Source organism: Salmo trutta, chromosome 11, assembly GCF_901001165.1.
Source record: "Salmo trutta chromosome 11, fSalTru1.1, whole genome shotgun sequence".
In the NCBI taxonomy this organism is placed as follows: Eukaryota; Metazoa; Chordata; class Actinopteri; order Salmoniformes; family Salmonidae; genus Salmo; species Salmo trutta.
Window position 1 is genome coordinate 6,494,773 of NC_042967.1, and position 13,896 is coordinate 6,508,668.

Genomic DNA, 13,896 nt, shown 5'->3' on the forward strand with positions numbered 1-13,896 from the left:
CCAGGACCAGCTTGCTTAGGGGACTCTTCTCCAGGTTCATCTCTCTGTAGGTGATGGCTTTGTTATGGAAGGTTTGGGAATTGCTTCCTGTTAGGTGGTTGTAAAATTTAACCGATCTTTTCTGGATTTTGATAATTAGCGGGTATCGGCCTGATTTTGCTCTGCATGCGTTATTTGGTGTTTTACGTTGTACACAGAGGATATTTTTACAGAATTCTGCATGCAGAGTCTCAATTTGGTGTTTGTCCCATTTTCTGCATTTTTGGTTGGTGAGCGGACCCCAGACCTCACAACCATAAAGGGAAATGGGTTCAATAACTGATTCAATTATTTTTTGCCAGATCCTGATTGGTATGTCGAATTTGATGTTCCTTTTGATGGCATAGAAGGCCCTTCTTACCTTGTCTCTCAGCTCATTCACAGCTTTGTGGAAGATACCTGTGGCGCTAATGTTTAGAATAATCTCTCTCTCTCTCTCTCTTTCTGATCAATAGCATACGTAAAAAAGCAAGCAAAGTAAATATCATGCATGCTCTCTGTTTTGGGCACACTACTCAAACATGGCACCGAATTGAAAGGTAATAGGTTAAACTCTAAATCTGTAAAGTCAACGCAGTGAGTTGTCCATCTATCTATAAGACGAGGCTGTGTTGTTATGTAGTGACCCCTTGTCCCCATCGACTTGCTAAATAAGGCCAAGTCAACAAAAGAAAGTCATGCAATGATTATTTTAATGAAGATATTTTTGTATTCCTTTTTTAGTTTTGCTAGTCAAGCAATGCACAGTGTTTCATAGTACAAACAAGTGAAGCAGTATTTTATCAACACCATTCCCCCTGAAATAGATTAGGTTACACTATTTTCTGACAATAGGCCTAGATAGAATTCTCAAATGCAATGTGTTTAGAAGTTTCTAATACAATCAGTTGTTTCATTAAATCTTACTTTGGGTGGACTGAAACTGACTGTGATGGTGAGAACCTTTAGCTGACAAAGGCTTAGTCTTTGAGCAGTGGGTTTTCTCTAACATTTTACAGGGTCCTGGTGTCGTGATGTCTGAGAAAGCTGTAATGCAAAGCGTATCTGACAGGTAGTATATACTGCTATACTGCTCATCTGTCATCTACTTTAAATGATAAACCTCCCACTCCCTTTTTCCACCATCCCCTCTTCTTCTTCTCCTCCTTTCGTTTCCTCTCTTTCACCAGATATGAAGGCACACAGAAAGTAATTGGTTTGGCTGCACGGCTTATCATTCCATTCCCCTTTGACTGAGATGCATAGAGATGGAGAGATAAAATGAAAAAAGTTAGTTTTATCCATTATGAAATCCCTTTTAGAGAGTATTGAGCTATATAAGTAGCTAAGTAGCCTTGTCCAAGCCAGAACGGCATGAGCCTATCTACTGTTTCTGTACCATGAGGCTTTTGATGTATCATTTAATACAAGTACAAGGCCTTGACACTAGTCTATCACAGGGCCTTACCCCCAAAACTTCACTTTAATGCTGAGTGCCAAGCAGAGAGGAATCTGTCCCCTTTTGGTATGACTAGACCTGGGATCAAACCCCCAACCTTCCAAGCTCAGGACAGTCACTCTAACCACATGGCCACTGATCTATATAACACAAAACTAGGAGATTTGTCATACTTCAAATCTAAAACCTCCCACTCCCTTTTTCCACAATAGTTAACACAATTCTGAATACATCAGCATACTGGATTTGGTGCAGCTGGTAGCTTAGCGGTTAAGAGCGTTGGTTCAAATCCCAGAGCTGACTAGGTGAGAAATCTGTCGATGTGCCCTTGAATAAGGCAATTAACCTTAATTGCTCTGTCATGTCCCCTCTTTCCCCTACTCCCGAGTTGCGCAGCGGTCTAAGGTACTGCATCTCAGTGCTAGAGGCATTACTACAGACGCTGGTTCGATTCCAGGCTGTATCACAACCAGCTGTTATTGGGAGTCCCATAGGTCAGCGAACAATTGGCCCAGCGTTGTCCAGTTTAGGGTTTGGCCGGGGTAGGCTGTCATTGTATATAAGAATTTGTTCTTAACTGACCTTCCTAGTTAAATAAAAAAATACTCCCTCCCTCTCTGCCTGCCTTCCTTCCCTCCCTCACCCCCTCTCTCCCTCCCCTCCCATTATCCCTGCCTTCTCTTGCTTACGCTGCCAGTTCATTTCCATGCACTGTCCGTCACCGGATGGCTGCCTGGGGTTCTGAAGCCAGGAATAGTAGTCCATGGGGGACCCATCAGTCCAGAGGTAGCGGTGAGGCTATGAGAGAGAGAGAAAGAGAGAGCGATACAGACAGACACACAGAGATCAAGCATAACGACAGAAGGAGTTGGGGGGCATAAAAACTGTTGTCCACCTGGTTTTTATAATGATGATCAAGTTGAATGGTGAACACTATGGGGTGGTTTCCTGGATACTGATTAAACCTAGTCCTGGACTAAAAAGCAAACTCAATAAAGAAACTCCATCAATAATAATTTTTAGTCCAGGTCAATCTGTGTCTGGGAAACTGCCCCTATTTAGTCTAAAACAGCCACCTGAAGGGGGTCGGATACTGTAAAACCGCCAAGCCAGATGCGAGGGGAATTTCTGCTGAACGTCTGAGCAAAAACATCCACATCCTCATTCTCCTTGGCAGAGTGGATTGATATCAGATGAGATTTTCCCTTTTGAGAGTGGCAGAAATCCTGTGTGGGTGAGAATGAATGAATGAGAAAACGAAAGAGAGAGAGAGTTGTCATCATCAAAATACATTTAGAGTTAGGGTTAGACACTAATGCACAACACTGAAAACTTGTTAAAGACAATAGTGTGGATATACTGAACTAGAGTACAGCATGCGGCTTTGAGAGTTAGTTATGGTGGTCATTTTGCGTATCATGTAGAGATAGAGGTTCACTACGGTATGTCTACCTTTAACGAAAAGAGACATTGGTCTCAATGAGACTCTCTTGCCTAAATAAAGGTTAATTAACTGAGAGAACATGGGTCTGTAGGCTAAAACCTTAGAGACGTCTGAATTTACCTCAGCAGATGCAAAGTCCAATTGTTCTTTGAAGTGCTTAACACATTTGGACCCCAGTTTATACCAGGTGGAATGGCCAGGACATGGGAGAAAGGCCTTGACCTTCCCAGAGACCCACTTAGGTTCTAAAAGAACAAGGGGAGAACAAGCAAGAGATTAAAAGGACGGATATGAGAGAGAGGCTCCGTCCATATACTCACAGGGCTGGTTTCCCACCCACATGAAAAAAAAACTACAGTTTACAATAGAATATTACTGTACTTACTATAGAATTCCATAGTAAACTGTCGTAAACTGTGGAACACTACACTACACACTGTTGTATCCCTCGAGCATGTGTAGTACTTACTATAGAATGCTGTAGTATATTGTAGAATACTATAGTAAATACTATAGTATTATCCACACAAAAAAGCAATACACTTTTTTTAACTATAGTAAATACTACACTATATTATTTGCATATAACCTGCCCATTCCCCTCACCCATATCGCCATTTTTTCCACCCATAAGTGAGAAACCTACATGCCAATTATATACCAAATATTGTGTTCCCTACAGGTTATAGAAAAGAGCAGAAGCGTTAGGGCCTGTCTTAGACTCATATAGTATTCACGCTACAGTGAATACTATAGTATTCACATGTATACTATAGCATATATTTTCTTATGTGGGCAGACACAGAACTTTACATGGCTATTCTAATTTGAGCATTCTTTTGAGTCCAGGATTAGGCTTATTCTGAGTCAGGGTAACCTGCACTCAATAAATATCTTCTGTTGAGAGAATCTACATCAGTCACTGTGGTGTTGAGATGATGAGGGAAGGCTACTGTACCGGTGGAATTTAGGCCATTGAGCACCATGGCAGACGCCCCGAGTAGCATCATGGCCAGAATGGATAGGACCTTCATCATGGGATCTTCACTTCTCTTCAGCTGTTGGGAAAGAGCAAAGTTATTATATATATTTTATAAAGGAAACTGGGAGTTCTGATCTGTGGAGGCACGCAACCAGACTCTGGCACACTCAGAGACAAATGGGAAAGAGGTGCATTTTCTCATTACAGAATTAAATATTTGGCTTTTACCTTGGTGTATGTAGATGTCAACGTCTTTTTCCTCTATTCTTGCTTCTCCTTGCCTCAGATGCTCTCTTTCACTCAGCTCTGCTTCCTTATATACCTATTCCATGCCTCTTAATCTCCATCCTAATCTCAGATGTATTTCCTCTTTTCTGCTGTCTCAACCTCTTACACATAAAAAGTTGCAACCCCTCTAGGTTTGTCTAGACAGTATGTGCAATCCCTGTGTACAGTTGTCACCCTTGCCCTTTTCAACAACAAAAAACTCCAGTTATTTGTTTTACTTGTCCCATTGAAAAACAACAAGTATAACTACAGTAATGTATCACCAAATGAAGCATTCCTACAGCATTCCTCCCTACAATCAAACATGGGAGAGTTTCGATAATGCTGTGGGGTTGCTTTGCTGCCTCTGGTACTGGGGGCCTTGAACATGTGCAAGGCATCATGAGATCAGCAGATTATCAAGGGGTTTTGGAGTGGAGTGTTCAACCCGGTGTCCAAAAACTAGGTCTCCGTCAAAGTCGTGGGTATCCAGCAGGACAACGAACCCAAGAACATTAAAAAGCACCCAGGAATGGTTCAGGAAGAAACACTGAACTGACCAGCAATGACTCCAGATCTGTGTCCCATCGAAAACCTACGGCGAGATCTGAAAACAGCAGTTGGTCAAAGGCAACCATCAAACATTGAAGAATTGGGAGCAGTTTACAGCTGAAGAGTGAGCAAAATTGGATCTGCAGAGAAGAATGGGAGAAACTCTCCAAATGCAGGTACTCCAAGCTTGTTGCATCATACCCAAGAAGACTCAAGGCTGTATTTGCTGCCAAAGGTTCTTCAACAAAGTACTGAGCTAAAGGGTCTGAATACTTATGTAAATGTGATATTTCAGCTTTTTTTGTTGCAAACATTTTTAAAAACCTGTATTTGCTTTGTCACTATCGGGTATTGTGTGTAGATAAATGAGAAAAAAAATATTTCATCCATTTTAGAATAAGGCTGTAACGTAACAAAATGTGGAAAAACTCAAGGGGTCTGAATAGTTTGAGTGCACTGTATGTACAGTACCAGTCAAAAGTTTGGACACACCTACTTATTCAAGGGTTTTTCTTTATTTGTACAATTTTCTACTTTGTAGAATAGTAGTGAAGACGTCAAAACTATGAAATAACACATATGGAATCATGTAGGAACCAAAAATGTGTAAAACAAATCAAAATATATTCTTGACATTCTCTCAACCAGCTTCATGAGGTAGTCACCTGGAATGGATTTCATGTAACAGGTGTTAAAGTTAATTTGTGGAATTTCTTTCCTTCGTAATGCGTTTGAGCCAATTGAGTTGTGACAAGATAGGGTTGGTATTTCAGAAGAATTTTCCAAGAGTTAGCCAAACACAAAATCTCAATTTAATCGATTTTATATTCAGGCTGTACCACAACAAAATTTGGATAAAGTCAAGGGGCGTGAATAATTTTTGAAGGCACTGCAGGAGGGAGGGCATGCAGGCTGTCGCCAATTTATTGATGCACAATTTGCCTAAATGGGTAATGGAAACACTTCAACCGCTTCATTTTTATTCAACACTTTAGTTTATTTTTAATTGTGTTATTGTGACGTCATTATGTCCAGTTGTTTAAATCGAGACAAGACTGTTAAATGGAAACACATCGTAGCAGGCAATTGTCAAATTTATTTCCTATGTAAACGTTCTAAATGTCAACAAAATCACCGGGCAAGTTAATGGAAACATAGCTATTGTTATGATGAGGAGATACTTTTTTATTGTACAATGTAACACGTTTGTTGTGAAATTAGCTTGTGAGCACCTGAAAGAGACGCACGCATTACCTTTGTTATTGTGCAGGTCATTTTGGAGGTTTGCACATTGTAGCCAGCGGCATTGAATGGACCACACTTTAGTTGGGAGTTAGTCTAATATTTCAACATGTCTTATGTAAGAGCGCTGGTCTATGATGCATTTCTTAACAGGGCTAATGTTTACTTGTAGAGGCCAATAGTGTCAGTTTAGAAAACCATACTAGCACCGAGTTTCTAAACCCAGAGTCGCAACATCATGAGACTTCTGAGAACGCTTGTGAAACAGACAAAGCAGACCAGGCGGGGTTTGCGATTTGAGAAGCCAATGAGAGAATTGAAAAATGATTCCTTAGTTGTTCATTTTCTCAATCTAAAGGCACAACTTAGATTGGAGCCAATGTCTTCAGTAGTTGAACATGTTATTACTCCAACCTTGTGAAAGTGACAAACTGACATGTTTTCATTTGTCAAAACAACTTTATATCGAAGGAGTGCCTTTGATTTGACGGCCTGCACATGCACAGTTTGGTGCGAGACGACCGTTAGACTCCATGACGTGTTTCTGAACGTAAGCTCAGCTAACCAACGTTGCCATGACATCTCCTACAAGCATTATCAGAATAGAGAGTAAAAAGTGTCAGTTTCCTCACTAAATAAGCCTAAAGAAAACCAAGTTTGGTGTCAGTGCTTGACTCTCTTTTAGTTTTCTACAGAGACCCATGAGGAGCTCCACAACAAAGGGGAACTGCTTGACAAGTGGGAGGCCGAGATCGTTGCCGACATACAAGCTGATTATCTCTATCGATAGACAGACAGGCTGGCTGACTCTTCTTCTTCTACATACACTGTGTTCCAAATGGTACCTTACCTCCTATATAGTGCACTACTTTTGACCAGGGCCCATAAGACTCTGGTCAAAATTAATACACTATACAAGGAATAGGGTGGCTTTTGGGACGCAGTCCTACTCTTTTTGTTTTAAGGGTGGAGTGTTATCATTTTGTTAGAAAACGTTACACAACCAGTTGGCACATGATAGACTCAGGCACGTGTGTGTTGCTCTATTATAATTATTATCATTATTATTATTATTATTATCCTCAAACTCTAGTAGATATATTAGCCTTCTGCAAACACAAAGTTCAATGGTTTTTTTTTTCATGAGAAACGTACAAAGGTTACGTACTTGTGGACTTCAAATCAGGTAGAATAAATCATGTTTTCAAATGGCCTGAGGCATCTTTTAAATGCCCAGTGCAGTCAAACACTTTATTTTATATATATTTCCACACTATGAGGTTGGAATAATACTGTTAAATTGTGGTTAATGCCCTTTTAGTGTAAGAGCTGTTAGAAAAGATTGCCTGAATTTTCAGCCTGTTTGTCATCTGCCTGGTGACATCACCAGGTATTAAAATAGTTATATATTTTATACGTCAGTTAGCAGACTCTTTTATCAAAGCAACTTACATTCATGTGTGCATACATTTTATGTATGGAAGACTCCAGGAATTGAACCCACTACCCTGATGGTAGAGCATGGTGCTCGCGCTAACTGAGCCATACAGGACCAGTTAATAGACCAATTAGAAAGAGAGTTACAAGGCTCTCCGCCAATAACAGGTCATTTTCCATTTTCTCCTCCCCACTCAGACCACTCTCAGACCGTGCTTGCAAAATTATTGCTTGAGAAATTGCTATTTGCTAAGAATCTATTGTTGTTTCTTTTTCAACATTTTAATAGAAAAGAATCACAGTAAGGTAGTTAACTGTTACCGAGTAATGATTTGATATTGAGATAAAATGGCTGTATTGGACCTTCAAGTCACACTTGCCCCAGCTCAGCCCTACCAGCCCCTGGCCTAGCCATACCAGCCCCTGTCCCATCCACACCAGGCCCCAGCTCAGCCCTACCAGCCCCTGGCCCAGCCATACCAGGCCCCAGCTCAGCCCTACCAGCCTCCCGCCCAGCCATACCAGGCACCAGCTCAGCCCTACCAGCCCCTGGCCCAGCCATACCAGGCCCCAGCTCAGCTTCTACAACTCACCATATGCAGCCTGCCTTTTATGCTCGCTTTCAGGCAAGCAACACTGAAGCACCAGCTGTTCAGGATGACTGTGTGATAACGCTCTCGGTAGCCGATGTGAGACCTTTAAACAGGTCAACATTCACAAAGCCCCTGGGCCAGACGGATTACCAGGACGTGTACTCAAAGCATGCCCGGACCAACTGGCAAGTGTCTTCATTGACATTTTCAACCTCCCCCTTGTTTCAAGCAGACCACCATAGTCGCTGTGCCCAAGGAAGCAATGGTAACCTGCCTAAATGATTACCGCCCCGTAGCACTCACGTCAGTAGCCATGAAGTGCTTTTTATGGCTCACATCAACCGCATCCTTCCGGATAACCTAGACCCAATCCAATTCGCATATCGCCTCAACAGATCCACAGATGATGCAATCGCACTCCACACTGGCCTTTTCCACCTGGACAAAAGGAATGCCTATGTGAGAATGCTGTTCATTGACTACAGCTCAGTGTTCAACACCATGGTGCCCACAAAGCTCATCACTAAGCTAAGGACCCTGGGACTAAACACCTCCCTCTGCAACTGGATACTGGACTTCCTGACGGGCCGCCCCCAGGTGGTAAGGGTAAGCAACAACACATCTGCTACGCTGATCCTCAACACTGGGGCCTCTCAGGGGTGTGTGCTTAGTCCCCTCCTGTACTCCCTGTTCACCCACGACTGCGTGGCCAAACATGACTCCAACACCATCATTCAATTTACTGACGACACAACAGTGGTAGGCCTGATCACCGACAACGATGAGACAGCCTATAGGGAGGAGGTCAGAGACCTGGCAGTGTGGTGCCAGAACAACAACCTCTCCCTCAATGTGAGCAAGACAAAGGAGCTGATAGTGGACTACAGGAAAAGGCGGGCTGAACAGGCCCCCATTAACATCGACGGGGCTGTAGTGGAGCGGGTCGAGAGTTTCAAGTTCCTTGGTGTCCACATCACCAACAAACTATCATGGTCCAAACACACCAAGACAGTCGTGAAGAGGGCACGACAACACCCTTCAGGAGACTGAAAAGATTTGGCATGGGACCCCAGATCCTCAAAAAAATTGACAGCCGCACCATACCGACCGGTTGCATCACCACCTGGTATGGTAACTGCTCGGCATCTGACCGTAAATTGGAAATTCCCTGAGTCTGTGACGCCCACCGTTTGACCTGGTGGCGAGCGTGGTGAAATTGTTATAAATGGGGTGCTGACATACAATCACTTATAGAGCTTTGATCAGAACAGCAGTTGATTATTGGTGCATAGTTTATGGAACAGTGGCAAAGACTTGGCTTCAGAGGCTGGACACAATCCAGTATAGCTCTTTAAGGATATGTACTGGTGCATTTAAATCAACACCTGTAAGTTCATTATTAGTAGAGGCAGCAGCGATGCCTTTGGTGATACGCAGTAAAACATTGTTGTTAACTTATTGTGTTAGACCAGGGGTGTCACTCATTCCATGGAGGGCCTAGTGTCTGCGGGTTAAACATTTTTTCCTTTCAATTAAAACCTAGACAACCAGGTGAGGGGAGTTTTTTACAAATTAGTGACCTGAATTCTTCAATCAAGTACAAGGGAGGAGCAGAAACCTGCAGACTGTCAGGATTCCGTAAGGCAGGAGGAAAAGGCAGAGTCAAACGCAGGAGACATAGTCCAGTAGTGCCGTAGAACGGTATATTTATTGCACCGAAAAACCACTCGGCGTAACAAAAGGGCATAGGGTGTGCCCAGAGACCACACGGGAACACAGTAAACCCCGAGAAAACAAAGATACGCACGGGGCGCAGCCCGGCAAATATAACATTCCTCTAGCGAGAATCCGCTGGGGAAAAAATGTACAAAAACACAGAATGTTCACAGACCTGCCTGCTGACGAATAAACAATCCCGCACAAAACACAAACCAAAAGGAACAAACTAAATACACCCCCTACTAATTACAGAAAAGGAAACAGGTGCGGACTTAGACAAAACACAACGAACACAGAACATAGATCGGTGGCAGCTAGTAGACCGCCGACGACGACCGCCGAGCGCCGCCCGGCCGAGGAGGGGCACCATTTTCTGTGGATACTGTGACACAGACACTCTGTCCTCCGTGGAATTAGTTTTACACATGTGGGTTACACTGAAAAGCTGTGAGGTTGGTCATCTCACTGCTACTGTTCTAGATTGCTGTTGGAAATATACTAGTAGACAAGGCAGTGGATTTAGGGAGGGAGTTGGAGGTTTAGCCTTTCTGTGGTCCTGTTGTTGATCTAACCTTGGTAAAGAAGTGAGTGATATAGGGGAACTTGTTGACAATTACATTGGTAGAAACTTTATGGGTGCCTCGAAAGACCCAGATATTGGTCGTACAGGAGCAGGTGTTTACATTCCTCAATTTGATGTGGAGATGTGTAGAAGACTAACAGATGAACTCTCAGTATACTCTTAACTTGTTTGCAATGGTAGCTGCCCTCCAGTGGGTGGAGGATGTTCAACTTGTCCGAATTGTAGTATACAATTGCCTGTCTGTATTGATTAGTTTATCATCTGGCAAATCTAATAGGAGTGACCTACTATTGGAGGGATTAATGTATTATGGAGAATCGAGAGACAGGGTGTAGTAGTGCAATTCTGCTGGGTCCCAGCCCATTCGGGAGTGAACGTGAATGAAATGGTAGACCAGGTAGCCAAAAAGGCTTTAAAACGAGATATAATTGATATTCATGCTCCATTGGGTAGAGGTGAGGCCAAATGTAAGATTACAGCCATTATGATAGATGTGTGGCAGAAGAGGTGGGACTCAGAACCCAAGGGCCAGCATTTACATGCCCTCCAAAAAAAGGTTGTCGGACCAAGATTCAAGGGTCAGATTAGGAAGGAAGAGGTGGTGTTTGCGCGATTGTATCGAGGACATTGTACATTGAACTTCTCATATTTGGTTGGCAAGCATGTGAATGGTTTGTGTTCAGAGTGTATGGTCAATGAAACAGTGAAGCATATGTTTATGTCCCATACCACTCCATATCATCCTATGGGCAATGGTCAGATGGAAAGATTCAACCGCATGCTTGGTAACATGGTCCGATCGTTGCCAGCGAGAGCAAAAGAAAGATGGCCCCAGATGTACAACTGTACCATACACGAAATTACAGGATTCGCACCGTTCTATCTGATATTCAGCCGAGTTCCAAGGTTGCCAGTGGTCATCATGTTCGCACCTTGAAAAATGAAGACGTGTTGACTCATGACGAGTATGTCGACTCCTTCCAAAAGGACCTGCGAGAGGCTGTCAGGATTGCTCAGGCCAACACCACTGAAGCTCAGAAAAAGCAAGCAAGTCAGTATAACAAGAGAGTGAAAGGTACTGCCCTGGAGATTGGAGACCAAGCTCTCTTGGCAAACCGAAAGAAAAGAGGAAAGGGAAAACTTGTGGGATTCAATGGTCTATGTGATCACATGGAAAGACCCATCTGTGCACATCTACAGTTTGAAGATCCTACAACCAAGAAGATGCTTCATCGAAACTTCATACTGCCAGTGAACTTCCTGCCGGTGGGACAGACAGATGAGATGTCCACAGTCGCCTCTACTGCTTCAGAGGAGTACATAAACGCAGACAGAGGTGACGACAGACCGGTATTCGATATGGATGAGGATTCAGAGGATCAAAGGACTGCTGCCTGGACTCTCGAGGGCCAGAACCCTGAGGGGCCCACGGAAGCTGAAGCCCAAAAATCTTCGGGACTTGAAGATGGAGTAAACATGAGAGAAGCTGATCCTCGAAACCTACGGGTGGACATGATCTCCGGACAAACAGCTAGCTCAAGCACAGGAAGCTCCTCAAGGATGCCTAGTGATGGTTCAAGTGATCCTTCCGAAGATGACACAAGTAGAAAAGCGACGTCAGTGAGCAGTCTAGATGGCATCAGCAGTAGAAGGGCATCAGTCAGCGGCTCTGGATGCATAAGATCTACTAAAATGGGAACGAGTAACCAGAGCATAAGATCTACTAAAACGAGAGCGAGTAACCAGAACATAAGATCTACTAAGAGGAGAATGAGTAACCAAAGAGAGGAAGAGCACAGAAACAGCCAGACTTTTGAGCTCACTGATACAGTCCTGAGACCCAGTGAAGACACCCTGAGAACTCGAACTGGAAGAGTTGTGAAGCCTGTCAGAAGACTTTTAGAGTCAATGAGTCAAGTGATTGCTGAGCCTGACAAAAGAGAGCATCTAGCTGCCTTTATTTAAGCACTATCAACTTTTGTTGAAGTGACAGTACTACCCCAGTGAAACATAGAGGCCCAGAGGATAGATTAATAGAGAAATAGATCTCAAGAAAGAATCAATAGATTAAGGGAATGAGAAATCCTTTATTAGAGGGTCATAGGTTATATGAATAAGGATATATTTCTACCTGGCAAAGTCTCTTTGTCGTCCTTCAGGATGACTTTTGATCAAGGTTCCCTGAAGAGGAAGAACTCTTACCTTATGTCTTAACGTTTGGTGAAATTAGGAAGGGGTGAGTGTAGGCGAGTTAACATCGTTATTCCATCAAGTGAGATCATAAATAGAATGGAATGGAGAGTACACAATTCTTTTTTCTCCATTTTATTGTCACTTAGGATGGACAATGCCCATACTAAGACGGTCGAGGAGGTGTTGGGGTATTTCTGTGTGAATGAGTCGACAGGCCTGAGCTGAGGAAGAGCAAGGAGAGATGGGGCCCAAACGGTATGTACTAGTTCGTGACCTAAATGACACTCTTACCTATGTAATGCACTGCTTTTGACCAGCGCCTATAGGACTCAGTTCACTATTTTTGACCAATGTAGGGAATAGGTGCCATTTGGGACACAGTCCTAACCCTTCACTCCTAATCCTTAACCCTTGACCCTTGACCCCTATTTCACCCTTAAATTAAAAAAACGCCTGACTTTTACTCTCACCAGTATTCAATTGTTTCAATGATTATTATAAAGTAATGACACCCAAGTTAGGCCTATGTTTAGTAATGTGATGATGATATTGATGATGGCTGGTAATAGCAATGTTATTACTATGTTTATTACTATGTTTATAACAATCTCTTTCTCTCTTGATTTCTGAAATCCATGATGCAGAGTTACCGGCAGAAGAAGGTAAGATGTTCATTATCTCTCTCTGTTCGCTCTCTCTCTCTCTCTCTGTCCCCTGCATTTACATTCTTTCCATCTGTGTTTCCAGGGAAGTCGCTATGGGAGCTGGTCCTGGAACAGTTTGAGGATCTGTTGGTTCGGATTCTTCTGCTGGCTGCCTGCATCTCCTTCGTAAGGACACACACACACAAAGACAACCTGAACAAACACTATCGTAAATACTGTAACTTTACCGTAAATGGCTAAGTTACAGCCTACCCAAAGCCAGTCAGACATATATTTATAGCTATTTCAATATTTTGTTCTGAGCATTACTATTCACTCTTTATATCCTCACAGTATTACCATCCCTGTCACATACTCTCTTGGTTCTTGAAAACACGTTCCTCTTTAACCTCTCTCTTCTCTCTCTCTTTTCTGACAGACTCTTGCCTGGTTCGAGGAAGGAGAGGGGACCATCACAGCCTTCGTGGAACCCTTCGTCATCCTCATCGCCAACGCTATCGTCGGGGTGTGGCAGGTAAAGTCAGTGTTTTGACATGTTGCATCAATGCGTGTTCCTTCCTAAGTGTGTATGTGTTCATGCATAAACAAGTTTATTCATGTGTGAGATGATGTGTGTTCATTCACGTGTGTGTGATTCCAGGAGCGTAATGCTGAGAACGCGATCGAGGCGCTGAAGGAGTATGAGCCTGAGATGGGGAAGGTGTACCGACAGGACAGGAAGAGTGTCCAGAGGGTCCGGGCT

At 43.1% G+C, this 13,896-nt stretch overlaps 1 protein-coding gene and 1 long non-coding RNA gene across 2 annotated transcripts; one reads left to right on the plus strand and one right to left on the minus strand.

The window, feature by feature from the left end:
• Nucleotides 1-713: 713 nt before the first annotated feature.
• On the minus strand, nucleotides 714-4,218 carry LOC115202158 (C-type lectin mannose-binding isoform-like). The gene is made up of 6 exons (XM_029766089.1): nucleotides 4,132-4,218; nucleotides 3,880-3,979; nucleotides 3,042-3,166; nucleotides 2,554-2,703; nucleotides 2,167-2,275; nucleotides 714-1,271 (listed from the first exon to the last, which is right to left on the minus strand). The coding sequence occupies exons 2-6, from the start codon at nucleotides 3,956-3,958 to the stop codon at nucleotides 1,129-1,131; spliced, it is 606 nt and encodes a 201-aa protein (XP_029621949.1). The 5' UTR covers nucleotides 3,959-3,979; nucleotides 4,132-4,218; the 3' UTR covers nucleotides 714-1,128.
• An 8,415-nt stretch (nucleotides 4,219-12,633) lies between these two features.
• Nucleotides 12,634-13,896, plus strand: LOC115202160 (uncharacterized). Its single transcript, XR_003879921.1, has 5 exons — nucleotides 12,634-12,744; nucleotides 13,134-13,151; nucleotides 13,237-13,319; nucleotides 13,573-13,668; nucleotides 13,795-13,896. It is a non-coding gene; the product is annotated as an uncharacterized LOC115202160 (long non-coding RNA).